We start from the raw sequence: 15,499 nt of genomic DNA on the forward strand, positions 1-15,499 counted from the left end.
TTTTGGTTCGATATTTTCCATTGCGTTCAGGTTGTTTTTATTGGTCGATTCTCAGAGTTTCGCTGGGACAGCCACTCGAGACTTTCAGCAAGGGGTCGATAGTTCGATTCGGTGCCGGGGAAGCGGGAATTAGTATCCTACGCGTCCGTAGCCACGTCCCAACTCGATGCCGCGTCCACCGTCGATCTCGTAGGAGGGAACGGCGTACTGGCGGTAGCTTCCGGGATTCACAGCAGCGGCGGCGGCGGCGGCGGCAGCGGCGGCACTGCCACCATTACCCTCCGATACCAGGCTGCGAGGATAGCTGCCGTATCCACGGGGAGCGTAAGAGGGAACCTCCTCGTAGACGACTCGCGGAATTCCACCATAGGCACCACCATATCCTCCTCGGTTGCCGTACACTGGGCTAGCGTTGATGTAGGCGAACAGGGCGAAGGTAACAAAGACGATCTAGGGGAAGAATGGAGAAATCCCAAGGATTAGCTGGCTGCCACTTCCTTTGGATGGGTTCCCACAACTTACCAGGTACTTCATGGTGAGTGCTTAGTTTTGTTGGTTTGGGGTAATCAATCAAACTATGATTTACTGACCAGAAAGCCCCGCTTTTATACACAAAAATTAGCCTGGATATTTACGTGACCTATATACACAAATTGCTCTGTTTCAGTCCAGAAGCCATATTTCATAACTACCCCGGCTTGGAATATACTCACATTTGATTTATGTACTTCCATATACTCGTTGTCTGGCCATTATAACATCGCTTGGTTACGCGATGTGCCATTTAACCGGACTTGAGTTGAGTTTGGGTCTTGATAGTTCCACAAAAACGCGACTCTCTCAATTGGGACCCACGAACGCGTCCATTTTAAATATTCTCCAAAATTTGTTGTAATGAAACTTCTGTTTTTCACGTTCTTGGGGGTAATGGCTTACGGGGCGGATGTGCCCGGAAAATTGTGACTCGAATTCTTCTAGAACTGGTTTAAACCGGGTTTCCCTTAAAAATATTTTAACAGGCCTATTATAAACTATTATAAAAACAAATTAAGACCTAACCAACTAATTTTGAATATAACCATTACAATAAGCGTACGAGTTTAACCATTATTAGTTGTTATTATTTTAATATTCGTCAAATCTTAAGGCAAACACAAAAGTGTACGTACCTTAATTAAAAATGTATTCACTATATTATAAGCGTTATATGGGTTCTATTAAAGTAGTTTTTCCACTTCAATCTTAAAGCAAAACTTTCATCAAGTCTGATGCCGACTTTTTCATTTAATTCGCAGACCAATAAATTTTTGCTGGCTCAAAGTATCATATGGCATTGCATAAAACTTAAGTCAGTGCCGATTCAACTAAGATTTGCAGAGCCAAGCTCTTGACCACAAGTTCAAGCCCCATTAAGAGTAAAAATACACTAAAAAATTTAAGTCTCGATGTTTGCCGTTTATTATTATGGCCTAGTTCCTTATGGATAGGTAGGTTTCTGATTCACTGTTCATGGTTTTGCGACTTAGTAGCTGGGCCTCTTGTAAGCCTTCTGGCCGGCAGCCACGGAACTGGCAGCAGCCGCTGCGGAACCGCCCCTGACCTTCTCGCTGCGTCCGTACTCCTGGGGTGCGTGGCTGACGGGTGGGTACACGGGCTGGACGTGGCGGGGAGCCTCCTTCCAGAGCAGAGGACCTCCGGCACTGGGCGCGGCCAGGGCGAGCTTGGCCAGGGCAATGGCTTGGGCATCGACTGGCGGGGCACCACCGTAGCCGGAGCCGGAGTACGAAGGTCCAACATCAGCACCGCTATAGGCCGGGGCCAGGGGAGCCGCCTCGTAGGCACCTCCATATCCTCCCTGGGGTGCGCCATATCCACCGCCGTACGAGGGAACGATGGCCTTAACGGTCAGAGCGGGCTGCACCTGGTAGGCATAGCCACCCACTGGGGCGCCACCGTATCCACCACGGGGACGTCCATAGGAGTTGGCCGACACAGCGGCGATGGCGCAGAGGCAGATGCACTAAGGGATCAAAGAAAAATATTAATTAGTTTTAAAGTTTAATGATATTATATCTCCAGGATAAAACGGAATGTTCTACTCATTTGATAGAAACATTATTAGAAATAATAACTCACCATGAACTTCATCATTCTGAGGCTGAGTTGGTTAGTTGATCGGTGCGAAGGTAACTAATGTCTTATTCTGGCGAACTGTTTTGTTTTTATACCAGATCCAGGCAGACGGCAAACGCTTACGTGACGAATATGATGCAAGTTTTGGCTCTCGGGGTTCCCGTTCCCGGAGACGCAGCTCCAGGTCTCGGCTCTTTGTCCGGCAATCTGGAGACGCCGCCGGAGACGTGCAGCTAGGCACAAATCCACTCTGGCCAAAAAGCTGGCTCTCAATTCGGCCCCCGGTCCAGATAGCAGGCGTCTGTGCTTACGCCATCGTCTACCGGAGACGAGACCCCATTACGTAAGATTCCCAGAGCATGACTCTTCGTGCTCCATATCCACATAGTTTCGACCACCATTCGAGCCAATTTGCCCCACGGTGCCAAGAGCTTGACACCGATTTTCAGTGACACACTGAACCCAAGGCAATGGCCTGTACTTTCTGCTGCGTTGGTAGAATTTATATACAAAAGCAAAAAAAATTGAGATAAAATTACAATAAAATTATAAACACTTAACCGTTCGACTTTTCAAATTGCCGCGCTAAGCTTTTAATAATATTCAAGTGGCGCTACGCTACACAAATTGTGAATGGCTTATGGGCGGGCGCAAACGATTTATAATGAATAATGAATTATTTAGATGTAGGACAGGCTCAGGGCCCCAGCAGCCAGAAGACGAATGAAAACGATCTTTCTCCGGATGCATTTTCTCTTTAAGATTGCTTTATTGGTCTTTAAGCTAGTTGCTTTGCTCTTAGGATTTAAGTAAAAATGTTATTATAAGACTGGGAACTGAAACTAGCAAACGACACGATAAATATTAAATAGTAACAGCATTCGCCATGTAATGCAAAAGTGAGTTGGCTGAAACCTCAAGCCAAGATTGACGGATCTGAACATCCATCACAAGTCCGATATAGCTAGCTTGTTGAACAAGATATTTAACTGAGTCTAATCTAGATAAACGACACGTTTGGGCCAGGGCCCTCAGACTTTATAAGAGCCGAGCTGCCGAAGACCAGCTCAGAAACACTGGCTCCAAACGCTTACAAAATGAGTAGTCTGTGCTGCAAGGTGAGATATGCTGATTATGGGTTCATCGCGATGGCTACATTAACGTTTACATCTGTCTGCAGATCCTGAACTTGGCTGTGCTGCTGGTACTGGCTGCTGTGCAGATGGGAGCAGATCACTTGGACAGCGATGAATGCGGCTGCGGGCGGCGGGGTTAAGATGAGACATCAATAAACAAGCGAAGAGCAATGCATACAATTCGAACGGTTGTGGGTTCTGGGGTTAAACCTATCAGAAGACACGTACGGCTAGTCGCGAGCCAGCTGGGTGTCGCACATGGCCCGCAGCCGGGCGAGCAGCATGTGCAAATGCTTTAAGCAAGCTGTCGGCGATTGCTGGGCCCCTAGACCATGTTTCCCAGTCAAGGTTTCCATATACATGCGCTTGTACAGCTTTGACAACTGTTTGGGATCCTTGCCGGTCAGCGTGAGCTTCGTAAGCGTCTTCAGAGCGTTTTGCAAACGGCTCTCAAAAAGCGTCAAATGGCCGGCGAATTCGTCATCGGCCACTTGGCCACTGTTAGTATCGATGACGTGGGCAAATATGAGTTGACACTGTAAACAAATTTCCAAAGCCGCTTGCATTTGCTTGATCTTCTGAGCAGTGTGGGTGGAAACTGTGGGAAAATAGGGAAAATATAAGTATCCAAAGTTCATCATTCTTATCTTTGCCAACTCACGTTCAGCCAGAAATTCGTGCAGGGAAATCCGCTCCAGCTGCACTGTCAGCAGGTCACCCACTTCCTTGAGACCCTCTAATATTTGCGTAGCCTTCTCATAGTGATACTTGCAAAGTTGTAAAGTAGACTTGGGCAGCTGAGAAAAATCACAACAGCCGATTGAACGCAGCTGCGAGTAATGGAAGGAGGCAATCCTGGAAAACTCAAGAATTATTAATATAGATTGTTTTGAAGCCCATATCCTTATCCAACCTTTTGTGTATCAGTCCTGATCGAAAACTGTAGAGTACTTGGCGGGCTCCAGCGTGCTCCACATCGCAAAGTCGCAAAGATTTCTGAAGCAATTCCAGCACCTCCTTGGAGGCATCAACCAGGCTTGATTTGTCTGCTGCACTGTAGTCCTGAAGTTGTTTGGCTAACGTAAAAGTGGCAGTGGATAGTTCCCAGTGGACAAGGTCCCACAGTTCGGCATTCGCTTTACGAGTATCCAAGCAGTCTTTGGCCTTCTCGTAATAGTTGAATGCCTCGCTATAAAAGGCCTTTTGGCTGTCTAAGGTAATGGCGCTGAATAAAAAATATCCATATTAAGTACATAATAAAGGATGTGAATGCACTGTTTACCTTTCATTGGGCATGGTAAGATGGGCGCGCAGTCGCATAAACCGACCCATATTGCAATATAGAAAAGCCAGGTTAACATTATCTTCTACGGCAGTGAAGGCTTCTATGCCCCGTCGCAGGCAATCGTAAGAATTGACTGTGAGTTTGACATACAGCGGCTCGGAAGGATCTGCACTTGGGCTGTCGTCTGCTTGTGCATCTCCAGCAACCTTGGTGTCATACTTCTTCTTTATCAACTCGCTGTATTCCTCTGGAATAAGCATTCAAGATTAATTTATTGATGTTCTTAACAGTGCAGTACGGCTTCCTACCTTGAGCCCAGTACATATACTTGAGTCCCAACTCGTTTCGCACATTTCCCAAACGCCGAAGTAGTTCATTGCTCTCTGCTTTCTGGGCATATTCCAATGCCTGTTCGTAGCACTTGCAGCTGTGCAGCATCACCTGCTCCAAGTTATTGGCGGGTGCCAAGGAGGGCAGTTCCTCCTCCTCTCCTTCCAACTCCTGGGCCAACTCTTCGCCAATAACGCCCATCGATGCATCCTGCTCCTCGTACTGCTGTACATACTCTTCAATGGCTGCCCAATGCTTTGACATCTGGAAGAGGCAGTCACCAGCCCGGCCTAGCAAACAACTGTGCTGAGAAACCACATTGGCCATGTACTTGTTGAGCACCTGTTGGCATCGGCAGGCCAGCTCGATAGAGCGCAACGTGGACCCATAGCTGCGGGATTCATAATAGTGCTCCGCTAGAGTTGCAAATGTCAAGCAGGCCTTCTCCAGCAGCAGAAGCTTTAAGTGTACGTTCCAGGAGCCAAAGTTCTGTGTGTTGAACTTGGCACTCATCTGCCGATTGCTGGCATTTGCGGACTTTGACTTAACAGTGGTAGCTAGTTCCTTGGACTTGCTCCGTTTGGCCTTGGAGTTCGGCTTCTTCACAACCTGCGCCGGCTGCTGACTAAGTTTAAGCTGCTCATAGGGCAGTGGGATGGCATTAAAAGGTTTGGCCATATTGGGATTCTGCTCTTCATGCAGGATGCGTTGCTTTTCTTCCTGTTTGGCATTCGTTTCCGACTCCTTGAGCTTCTCCTCCTGACTTCCGTTGAAGTATTGTAGGCAAGAGAGACCAGCACTGATGTGCTCCAAAGAGATGCTACACCGCTCAGCAGTTGTGGCTAAGAGTGGAGCCGGCTTGGCCTTCTTGGCATGGGATTTAAAGTCTCTGAGAGCATCACAAATATGACGCACAGCCACATTGGCCCTGCCACCGCCCTGCTCGCTGCTTTGGTAGCTCTTCTCGCTTGGATAGTCCAGGATATCATCTTCGTAGTCCTCTTCGTCCTCTTCTTCATCGTCGTCATAGAGCGATTGATCGTCGGAGTCCACTTCCTCAAACTTGGGCGCCTTGGGATCTATGCCAGCGGGCACATGAAGATCCGAGAGTATATAGTGCGAGGAACTAACGATCTGGGGATATTGCTCCTTGGGCAGTAGCTTAATGCAGTTGTCTAGCAGGGCCCGAATGTTGCCCGCTGCTTTTGGACTGATGTGCGGCAGTGTGTTTTTCATGTTTCGAGCGACAGAATAGAGCAGCATTCCCACCGGGACGGTAAAGGGATTGACCTGCTGCTGGGGAGGATCACCTTCTGACTTCTCAGCTGCCTGACTCTGGCATAAAGTAGTAAGATCATACAACTTGACTACGTCATCGTTGCGACCCTTAAACAGCCAGTAGGTGTGACCTGCCTTGGTGGCATTGGCCTTGAGAAAAGCCAAAATGTTCTGGGCCACGTTGCGAACCACCTGAGGCGAGAATTGTGAGTTTTCGAGGTATGGCAGGTCCTCAGTCTTGATGATCTCGTACTTCTGCACAATGCCGTCCAGATGATAGCACATCACCACCTCGGGAACATTGCACATGAGGTTGTCCAACCAATAATCGATACCAGTAAGCACGTTTATGGGCTGGGCAGCATCCCTCAAGCGCAGGCTGATGCACGGCCTGTTGGGGCCTCCAAAAATTGGCATATCTGTGCCAATGAGCATGCGTATATCCTCAAAGGTCCAGACCACGTTCCTATTGAAGGCATGGCTGGACTTCGGATCCGGCACATTCTCCTCTATCTTGGGTTCTGGAAGAACTGGACCAGTGATGGGTAGTCCCTGTTGCCTGCTGGACAACTGAGTGGGTGTAATAGGCGCATCGTAGTCCAACTCTTCGCCAGTCTGTTTGAGACTATGATACAGAAACTTTGACAGCAGATTCTTGGTTTGCAGGGCCTCGCGGGAACGCTCCTTCAGGCAGTAGTTGTGCTGTGTGTCGCCGTAGGTCAGGATGTGCTCCAGGATGAAGGATCTTAGCCACTTCCAATCGTCGTCAGCCTTTCGCAGCAGATACTTCTGTATATCAAACTCGTCCAGAAGCAGCGTGTTGCCAACCTTGTGCACCACCATGCTGATGGCACTCTGGGCGCTGTAGGGCAGCTTCAGCAGCTGCTTGATGTTCTCGGCATCACTGACCACATCCACCTCGCCCACGCAGTCGGGAAACATCTGGCCCAGTCGGAAACTGGCAAATCCGGCACTCTGGTACAGGGCCTGATGCAATCCATGACTGCTGTGCGAGGTGGTCAGCCAGTTGAGGGGCGGCAGATTTAGGTTTGTGTTGCACTCCAGCCGCTTAAAGTGGGCAGGCAGCTGCACGGGTGACAACTTTATCACCGCCTGGCTCTTCACCACGTCCAGTTCGTGTGGCCCGATGCTCCGGCATGGTTCAATCTGTGGAGAATCCAGGGTTACTTATGTTATCTTCATAAGGCACTCTCTCACCTCTTCGTTTCTATCTTCCATGGTCGTGGTGGCTCATCGGTAACTTGCGGAATCCTAAAACCCGTGGAAAATTCAAGAAACTTCGAGCAGATGTGTTTTGTTTTGCCGGCACAGCTGCGAACTGTAGGCGTTGCCCAACACTGGCCAATGTGGCTCTGTCAACTTGTTTGCAGTGTGGAGACATGGGAGTAGCTAAAATATATTGAACTATTCTTTAAGGGGATAAATAGCCTAGTAATAGAGCCTATTTTACTTTAAATTGAAACGAATATTATTAAAAAGTTAATATCTATTAACAATTAATAAGACCCAGTGAGACTATAATAACGTACAAACCCCGCTGGGGAATTAAACCATAATCCCTTCTACGCCACTGTCCACAGTTAATCAGCTGACTTTCTCTCAGCCATTTTCCAGCACTCAATTTGTTTTTTTATTATTGTTAACACGATTAACCACAGACTGGTAGCAAAATTCCCCAACTTGGTCACAAAACTGACTTAAATCAATGACGCTGTTTGCCCTCATCGCTCTGCTCAGCCTGCTGAACACAATCCTGCCAGACTTCATAAGGAACTACGTGAGTACCGCCAGGAAGCGCCAAATCCGTTGCTAAAAGTTACCCTGCACCGCAGCTCAAGGTGTCACGATTGTGGGGCGCCAGGAACTCCGGGGAAGTACGGCAGTTGCAGACGGAGGTGGACGCCGCCCGCGAGGAACTGGAGGTGGTGCGCAATGCGGAGCACTCGGGGGAGTACGCCAGGACTATTAAAATCATGCGCGCCGAGCGCAAAGTGACGGAGGCGGAGGCCAAACTGAAGTCCGCCCGCGGAGTGGAGAACCTAATGCGGATGGGCATCGACACCGCCGTGTTCTACGGCTCCAAGGTGCTGCTCTCGCTGATCACAGTCATAGTCAGCATCCGGAATCGTGGCACTCCCGTGATGATCATCGACGAGGGAATTAGCCTGGCCCCTTTCACCGGCCTGCTCAGCTTTCCCACCGGCGTGGCCAATGCGATTTCAGTGCCCGCCTGGGCCTTCTCCTGTAATCTGACATTCCGCCTCATCTATGGTCTGGTGAAAAACCGCCGGGCGTGATTCAATCTGGACTTAATCCCTCCATTTAGTTTAGCTGTTAGAAGGCGCTCGAAACTATGTACTTTGTTATGGTTTGCTAGGCTTCATCACACGCATTAACATTCTAATGTAAAGGCCCAATTTTTTGTAAACTACGTAAACACATGATATATATGTATTTTCACAAAAGTGTGTTTTTAAATTGCGCGGCTTAGAAAGACTTTCTAGCACTGCTCTTTGAAACAGTGTTGTAAAGCGGTCGGCGTACATGAATGCGTGTCATTTTCCCGTCCGGATTGTTTGGTGTTTTTGTTAGCTTAAAATGGACAAACTAAATGAGAATGCCCGGGAGCGGAAGCAAATTAAGCTGGGCGAGATCGACACGGGTCCCATTTTGGTGGCCCTTTTGCTGGGCTTCATTGCAGTTGGTGAGTACGCCACGTGGTGGTATTGGCCTTTTGTCCCCGGGAGTCTCACCTGAAACCTGAAATCCCTCTTCACCCGTAGCCATCTTTGTGATCCTGCGAAGACGCTCAACCGGCCGCAAGGACTTCCTGCTCACCGGCCTCAGTGAATCCGGCAAGAGTGCCATCTTCATGCAGCTGCTCCATGGCAAGTTCCCGGTCACTTTTACATCAATCAAGGAGAATGTGGGTGACTACCAGGTGGGCAACGCATCCGTCAGGCTGGTGGACATTCCCGGCCACTACAGGGTGCGCGACAAGTGCTTGGAGCTATACAAACATCGTGCCAAGGGCATAGTCTTTGTGGTGGACTCGGTTACGGCTCAAAAGGACATCCGTGATGTGGCTGAGTGAGTTTTGAGTTCTTATATCACCTGGATCCCATGTTAATCTCCTTTTTTTTCTAGTTTCCTCTACACTATTCTATCAGACAGTGCCACCCAGCCCTGCTCCGTGTTAGTCCTTTGCAACAAACAGGATCTAACCACCGCCAAGAGCGCCCAAGTCATCAAAACCCTGCTGGAAAAGGAACTTCACACAGTGCGCGATACCAGGAGCCGTAAACTGCAGTCCGTTGGCGACGACGATGCCAACAAACCCATCACATTGGGCAAGCTTGGTCGCGATTTCGAATTCTCACACATCGCACAGAATATCCAGTTTGTGGAGGCCTCCGCCAAGGATCATGAACTGAATCCCCTCACCGACTGGCTGGCTCGTCTGCTATGAAGTGGGTACAAAGCCCCCAGAACGGGAAAACATTGAAGTCCTAAACGAACGAATGCGGAACACAAGACAACATATTGATATTTATTTTACCGCTTAAAAACCTCCATATCGTATATATGCCATGCCTATATATCGCTGTTAGAGTATAAATCCGTGCATTGTTATATACCCTTTACCCATTTGCTTCCTTCCATTGTTCCCGCTTAATTTTAGCTTATGGAAATTTTTATACTTTTTAGCGTTAATTTGTCGGTAGGTATTTGAATAAGAATCATGTATCGAACGATTTATAAAAACATCGGAGCAAGAAGTGTGCATTTATAATCCCTGATACTGATTTTACAGGTTCAGTGAAGGCTTAAAAAATAAAAAATACGGGTTATCAAGAAAATTTTCATTTCAAATGATTTGTAATACAAAAGAACGAATATTTTTTTAAACCTCAAACGAAGTACCCCTACTTTGGCTAGATCATTATTTTTATCAGACTACTTTATTCAGTAAATGGAGAAAGTTTCTGCAAATTGCTTATCTGTTTAAAACACATACCGCCAACATTCAAATTCAAATTTGAATCTTAGATGAGATCTCGATAATCTTATCGATATCTTGCAGTCGATATTTAGAGATGGTTAGTTCCGTTTTCAAACAAAATATTAAAGTGGCGCCCCAATCTTTTAATGTAAAAATAATTGCTATGTAAAATGATATTGCTAGATTTTACATTCAATTTTGAAATTTAATGATGATACTATTTTTAAAAAATCCGCTGCTTTTAACTCAATATCTTAAGAATCATTGAAAGCAGTACATATCGCTTATACTTTCCAGTTTTTTGCCATTCGGCATTTAAATACTTTAACAGCGTTTGTCGCCAAAGATTTTTTTGAAAAGTCCCCATGAGCGGTTAATATAAATTTTGGTTAGTGGCGAACAAATTTTTTCATAAATAGTTAAATTAAATTTCGTAAGTTAAAGCCCTTTAAAATTAGTTGATCTTAGTTATCTTTTAAATCAGCAGCTACAGTTCTCGTCTTTCAAGTTTGCATGTCAACAGCTGTATTTTTTGTGATGATCACAGTCGAAGACGATATTCTGGAAAAGGTATTTAGACAGCTGGTGGAACTCGTGTTTGTTTTAGATTTATACGAACTCAGCCCGCCTTCAACTACTTGGCTGTTGCCATCCAGTTCCAGGCAACGTCTTGTTTTTGGCCAACTGTCCCAGAAACGGGGATTATCATTAGATCGCTGAGCAAACGTTTGGCGCATGCGCAAGCTTTCAAACCTTTTTCGCGATTTGAGACCTTTGGCGTACCAGGTGAAGCAGCTGTCGATGAGCTTGGGCAGTCCATCAATCCATCGATCCGCTCCGCCGGCCGAAGATCAAAAAGCCGCCTCGAAAATCAATGAGCTCGCCTGCCCTCGGCTCCTCTGACTAGATAGAGTTTCTAGGCTGGCTAATTTCTAAGAATCGGGAGCTTTTATGATTTGCCGAATTTTTTGGGGAAGTGAGCTGGGCGGATGTCCCTGGCCGCGATCCTGGTCCCCATCCTCATCCTCATCCTCTGCTGGCAGCTGCCATCGAGGTTGGAAGTGGTCGTGGTCAACTGGCCAGCTTCGTTGGTGGCATTCGCAGCGGATTGATGATGGACAAAGCTGCGAATTTCGAGGAAAAGTGCGATTAAAACAAAGACGGGTCGGGGCATTATGAGTGCTCAATGGGCTTGCCTAATCTGGAGAATGTGACTGGGTTTAACCCTGGATTGTGAATGTTCCCCACTTCCTCCTTGGGATTTTCTTTACTATGTTGAAATCATTCGAAGCTTAGGATTCCGAAGAATTATTATGAGTGAGAAATATAAAGACATAATACTACTTACAAAGCTACGGGGCTCACCGAGATAAGAACTTCTGAAGAAATATTTTTTATTTGATAACAAAACAGGTTACATAATTGTTTTTAAATTATTGGTAAATATTATTATAATAATATTTTTCTTCTGCCAAATAAACTGGCTCCTAATTTCCTTGGCTTTATACTGTAAATTTGTATACATAGTGAGAAATTTTTATAATAGAAGGACCTAATTTAGAAGTACCTTAAAATTGATGTCATAAAGTGTAATAGCAATGCATTTACAAGTAACCAATTGCCGTTCTAATTGGTTTTCCTTAGGTATAGTTACATATACATATATGTACCATCATCTATTTTTTAGAAACCCCAGAATTGAATTAAGACTTTCATAGTTTTAAGACTTTTCATAACTTCTCTCCTCCTCCACCTGACTCCTCCACTTCCTGTCCAGACGCCTGGTCCCAAAAATCTGACTCTGATTCGGTGTCATGTGCATTGAAGCACGTGCTACTCCCGAAAAAAGAACAGAAGGCGCAAAAAAGTGTACGAGAAATGCAAAGTGCAGCCAGAGCCAGACTTTTTACAGCTGTGGACGACAGGCTGCAGGGAGTCGGAGGGAGCCATATGTTGCAGACACGCTTTAGCCAAGCGGAAGGAGTGCCCCTCCGATCCTCAAGAGAAATGCCGGGGCGTACACAGTAGCTGCAAATTATTCACGACTGATTAGGCAGAAAAACGCAACAGGCAAGTCGCAAAAAATACATACGATATCCTCGAACGGATCCGATTACCACAAATTCAGAAATATTTTTTGGGCCAGAGGTGAGGCAGAATTCACTGGAAGGCAGACAGACATTTTTGAGGTTAGACGAGGCGGTATATTGAATTACGATCGCATCGCCGACCGTTAGTTGACCAAAAAAAAAATGTGCAAAAAATAAATGAAGTTGAACTTGACTGGGCAATAAATCTGCGATTTTTAGAAAGTCTTTATGCGATTTATGGGCGGGCACACGCCTCCCCCTCCCAGTACAGTCTGATATTTTAATAACCCCGCTCGCAATTACATCGTGGGGCGCAATAAAGTGGGGTGGGCAGGTCCGATGGGTTATACCTATGGGTATATGTACCTCGGAAGATGCAGCAGGCGCCCATTAAATTTTTATGTACACAGGCGCGACGTTTTGTGGGTTTTCACGGGCTGCCAGAACTGCGCGAGAAGAGAGAGTGCCAAGCGGCCGCTCGCCGGCCACATATGCAATTTATTTTAACACATCGTTAAAGCTCAAAAAATAAATCTTGACGCGCCGGACACTGCAATTATCACCTCTGCATAATCAGCACTGCCGGACAACTGGACAACCGGACAGGTGGACAGGGGGACATATGGACAGCCAGCCGAGTCAACGAGGTGACCACATCGAACAAGGAGAGCAACGCATGCCCCCGGGTGGGGCAGCTCCTCCGACAGCTGGTTGCAGCCCGGTTAGCTTTCATTTTTTCGGTAACAGGAGCAGCCTCGGTGTACTGAGAGAAAACCTCGCGGAAATGCGTTAGATACTTCTTGATTTATATAGAATCGTCTTGAGCACCAAATAAGTTATATACGAACATAGGGTTACCTTTAAAAATTTATTGAGATATATAAGAGAGCTACACGAATTTTATAGATGCTACAAAACCTTAGGGACCTAAATATTATATATTTTTTCAAAATCTTGTTTAATTTATAAAAACTTTATAATAGTATAAATGTTTATTCCTTTTTAAAATATTAAAAAAACATTTTCTGAAAACAAATTATGTATTGTTTTATCTGTTCTGATAAATAAATTATCATTTTTAACGTGAAAGTTACTATAGTACTTTATTCATTATGGTCAGGCGTAAAAACATTACAAGCAATAGGGAGTTTTGAAAATTTTATTTCCATTATCTTAGTTATACACATTTGGCTTATAAACTATCTTGAGAAAGATCTCCTACATAAAGTAGGCTGTTTTAAAGTTGCAATTCTTTTTTTAGTTCCCCGGTTCCTAATGATATTTTCTCTCTGTGTGGTGCATCCGTCCAGCCCACGCGGCCCAACTCTTTGGCAGCAGCATAATGGCAGCCCATTTAGCACCTTGTTGACGCGGCATCTAATTAAATGGTGCGAGACAAGAGGACCTGCCCAACGAAACCAAAGCCAGCCCATCTTTGGAATCGGGTTCGGGTTGCCGGATGGGATGGAATGGGTAAGGGTCTGGGTCTGGGTTCCCTTTCAGCTAATATCGAGTGCAATTTCCATGTAATGCCAAATTGTTGCGCCTTGTTGTTTGGGCTATCACGATGCCGTGAATGTGGATGTGGATGTTGCCGATGATGATGATGATGGTGATAATGGCGGACACTTGACGCTCGGAGTTGGCTGTCATCACCGAGAATTGGCTGGCTCTGGGCAATCGCTTTCAACAACTGCAATACTTTCTCACCACACCTCGGGCATTGAGGCATTGATGATTATTTTTGATTTCTGTGCATACATTTCTTGATTAATTATAATGCCCACCGATCCGAAGGGGACCCACCAGCGGCAGCTGCGAAATCAGCATGGCAAATTGGAGCTTTTGCCGTGCCATAAACGTTTTTTCTCATGACACGACGCCGGGAACTCATGGATAATTATGGGTTTACTGACTCACCCATTCCCCCGGGTTTCAAGCTTCAAGCTCAAAACTCCAGATTCAGATTCAGTTTTAGTTTCAGGTTGGGATTCAGTGCGTGCAGCCAGTAGCCGATGGAATCTGTGGGGCAAATTGTTTGCATTGCCCCTGTGTGTACATATCCATTCCGTAAGCCTGGGATCCCAGCTCTTGGGAGCTCTTCGTGTCAATTGCACATCACGCGCTGTTTCATTAAGTTTATTTTTAAAGGAAATTATTTTTAAACGCAATAATTTGTTGCGCCGGCGTTTGGGGTGCTACCAAAATGAGCGTGGTTAAAGGAATTTCTGTTCTGCCCCCCATACTTTGTGCACGATGGGGGACTGTCCAGTGTGGTAAATTTAGACATTTCAAGGTTGGTATTATCCGCAATGAAAAAGAAAGTTGCTGCAGCTGGATAATTGCTACTTTTGGCAGGGAACCAGAATTTCTGAAAGCTTAGGGGTGAACCCTGCACGCCAGAGTAATTGATTTCTGGCCTATATACCAAATAATTGCGTAAAGGATTATTCAGAAAAATGTATCCAATATGACTTCCAAAAATACTTATAATATATGATAGTGATATAATAGTCTGCCATTTAATTATTCTCCCGACTCAACATCATCGAAAGTGGCCGACCACATTCTACGAGACAAGTGTTGGCCATAAACAAGTGCGGCCTCCATCATCTAAATGCAAATGCGCAACAAATTCACTTAAACGCGAAGGACGGACTTCCAAAGGGGGTGCTGAGGTGGTTCTGGGCCAAAACTGAGCTTATGGCATGGACTCAGCGTTGCGGCACGCTACTGCTATCAAAGTATTTTGCCTTTGGCAAATTAATCACTGAAACAGGGCCGAAAGGGGGTAGTCAAGACGAGGCTACGTTCAGTTGTCCAAAGCGCCGGCTAAAATATACATAATAGCTGGATGGTCAGTGGCGTTGTAAGTGGGGGATTTTTATTGATAAGCTTACATCGGTTCTAGGAAACTATTTATAAATGTATTTTATTTTTCAAGAGAAATATATGTCACCTCGTAAGGTTAAATATTTTAAAGTATTAAAAATCCACAAAGATAAGAACATAATTTTAATTTTTAAATTGATTTTTAAAGGAACTTTGTGATCAAAGTATAATAATTCTTAAAATCTTTTTTAATATTTATTGACACTATAAAATTTGAAAATCTTTTTTTATGATACCTAAGTTGTATTGATAAGATTATAGTGAACTGAGATCGTTTGATCTTTTTTTCCGATCTTCCTATTAGTATTATTCCAAATATCCCTTAAGAACC

The 15,499-nt window shown here is 45.5% G+C and overlaps 6 protein-coding genes across 6 annotated transcripts; 3 read left to right on the forward strand and 3 right to left on the reverse strand.

The window, feature by feature from the left end:
* Cp15 (Chorion protein 15) lies at positions 1–664 on the reverse strand. The gene is made up of 2 exons (XM_017078104.4): positions 523–664; positions 1–450 (listed from the first exon to the last, which is right to left on the reverse strand). The coding sequence occupies exons 1-2, from the start codon at positions 532–534 to the stop codon at positions 130–132; spliced, it is 333 nt and encodes a 110-aa protein (XP_016933593.2). The 5' UTR covers positions 535–664; the 3' UTR covers positions 1–129.
* Positions 665–1,434: 770 nt separating this feature from the next.
* On the reverse strand, positions 1,435–2,296 carry Cp18 (Chorion protein 18). The gene is made up of 2 exons (XM_017079008.4): positions 2,137–2,296; positions 1,435–2,020 (listed from the first exon to the last, which is right to left on the reverse strand). Exons 1-2 carry the CDS (start codon positions 2,149–2,151, stop codon positions 1,523–1,525), a joined length of 513 nt encoding a protein of 170 aa, XP_016934497.2. The 5' UTR covers positions 2,152–2,296; the 3' UTR covers positions 1,435–1,522.
* A 572-nt stretch (positions 2,297–2,868) lies between these two features.
* LOC108013254 (erythroid differentiation-related factor 1) lies at positions 2,869–7,538 on the reverse strand. The gene is made up of 6 exons (XM_017079004.4): positions 7,381–7,538; positions 4,863–7,329; positions 4,552–4,801; positions 4,183–4,494; positions 3,931–4,124; positions 2,869–3,867 (listed from the first exon to the last, which is right to left on the reverse strand). The coding sequence occupies exons 1-6, from the start codon at positions 7,399–7,401 to the stop codon at positions 3,500–3,502; spliced, it is 3,612 nt and encodes a 1,203-aa protein (XP_016934493.2). The 5' UTR covers positions 7,402–7,538; the 3' UTR covers positions 2,869–3,499.
* Positions 3,111–3,449, forward strand: LOC108013258 (uncharacterized). Its single transcript, XM_017079009.4, has 2 exons — positions 3,111–3,251; positions 3,314–3,449. The coding sequence occupies exons 1-2, from the start codon at positions 3,231–3,233 to the stop codon at positions 3,407–3,409; spliced, it is 117 nt and encodes a 38-aa protein (XP_016934498.1). The 5' UTR covers positions 3,111–3,230; the 3' UTR covers positions 3,410–3,449.
* Positions 7,539–7,799: 261 nt separating the features above from the next.
* On the forward strand, positions 7,800–8,648 carry LOC108013256 (guided entry of tail-anchored proteins factor 1). The gene is made up of 2 exons (XM_017079006.4): positions 7,800–7,960; positions 8,016–8,648. Exons 1-2 carry the CDS (start codon positions 7,889–7,891, stop codon positions 8,478–8,480), a joined length of 537 nt encoding a protein of 178 aa, XP_016934495.1. The 5' UTR covers positions 7,800–7,888; the 3' UTR covers positions 8,481–8,648.
* A 69-nt stretch (positions 8,649–8,717) lies between these two features.
* On the forward strand, positions 8,718–10,043 carry SrpRbeta (signal recognition particle receptor beta). Its single transcript, XM_017079005.4, has 3 exons — positions 8,718–8,887; positions 8,967–9,273; positions 9,331–10,043. The coding sequence occupies exons 1-3, from the start codon at positions 8,782–8,784 to the stop codon at positions 9,650–9,652; spliced, it is 735 nt and encodes a 244-aa protein (XP_016934494.2). The 5' UTR covers positions 8,718–8,781; the 3' UTR covers positions 9,653–10,043.
* The last annotated feature ends 5,456 nt before the right edge of the window (positions 10,044–15,499 follow it).

Source organism: Drosophila suzukii, chromosome 3, assembly GCF_043229965.1.
Source record: "Drosophila suzukii chromosome 3, CBGP_Dsuzu_IsoJpt1.0, whole genome shotgun sequence".
In the NCBI taxonomy this organism is placed as follows: domain Eukaryota; kingdom Metazoa; phylum Arthropoda; class Insecta; order Diptera; family Drosophilidae; genus Drosophila; species Drosophila suzukii.

Bases quoted from the DNA above. Each gene is read 5' to 3' on its own strand.
- LOC108013254 (XM_017079004.4), bottom strand. From the start codon at position 7,401: ATGGAAGATAGAAACGAAGAG. The intron at 7,330-7,380 runs GTGAGAGAGTGC...GATTCTCCACAG, and splicing joins TGGAAGATAGAAACGAAGAG to ATTGAACCATGCCGGAGCAT. The intron at 4,125-4,182 runs GTTGGATAAGGA...TGAGTTTTCCAG, and splicing joins TCAGGACTGATACACAAAAG to GATTGCCTCCTTCCATTACT.
- SrpRbeta (XM_017079005.4), top strand. From the start codon at position 8,782: ATGGACAAACTAAATGAGAATGCCCGGGAGCGGAAGCAAATTAAGCTG. The intron at 8,888-8,966 runs GTGAGTACGCCA...CTTCACCCGTAG, and splicing joins GCTGGGCTTCATTGCAGTTG to CCATCTTTGTGATCCTGCGA. The intron at 9,274-9,330 runs GTGAGTTTTGAG...TTTTTTTTCTAG, and splicing joins GACATCCGTGATGTGGCTGA to TTTCCTCTACACTATTCTAT.
- LOC108013256 (XM_017079006.4), top strand. From the start codon at position 7,889: ATGACGCTGTTTGCCCTCATCGCTCTGCTCAGCCTGCTGAACACAATC. The intron at 7,961-8,015 runs GTGAGTACCGCC...CCTGCACCGCAG, and splicing joins CAGACTTCATAAGGAACTAC to CTCAAGGTGTCACGATTGTG.
- LOC108013258 (XM_017079009.4), top strand. From the start codon at position 3,231: ATGAGTAGTCTGTGCTGCAAG. The intron at 3,252-3,313 runs GTGAGATATGCT...ATCTGTCTGCAG, and splicing joins TGAGTAGTCTGTGCTGCAAG to ATCCTGAACTTGGCTGTGCT.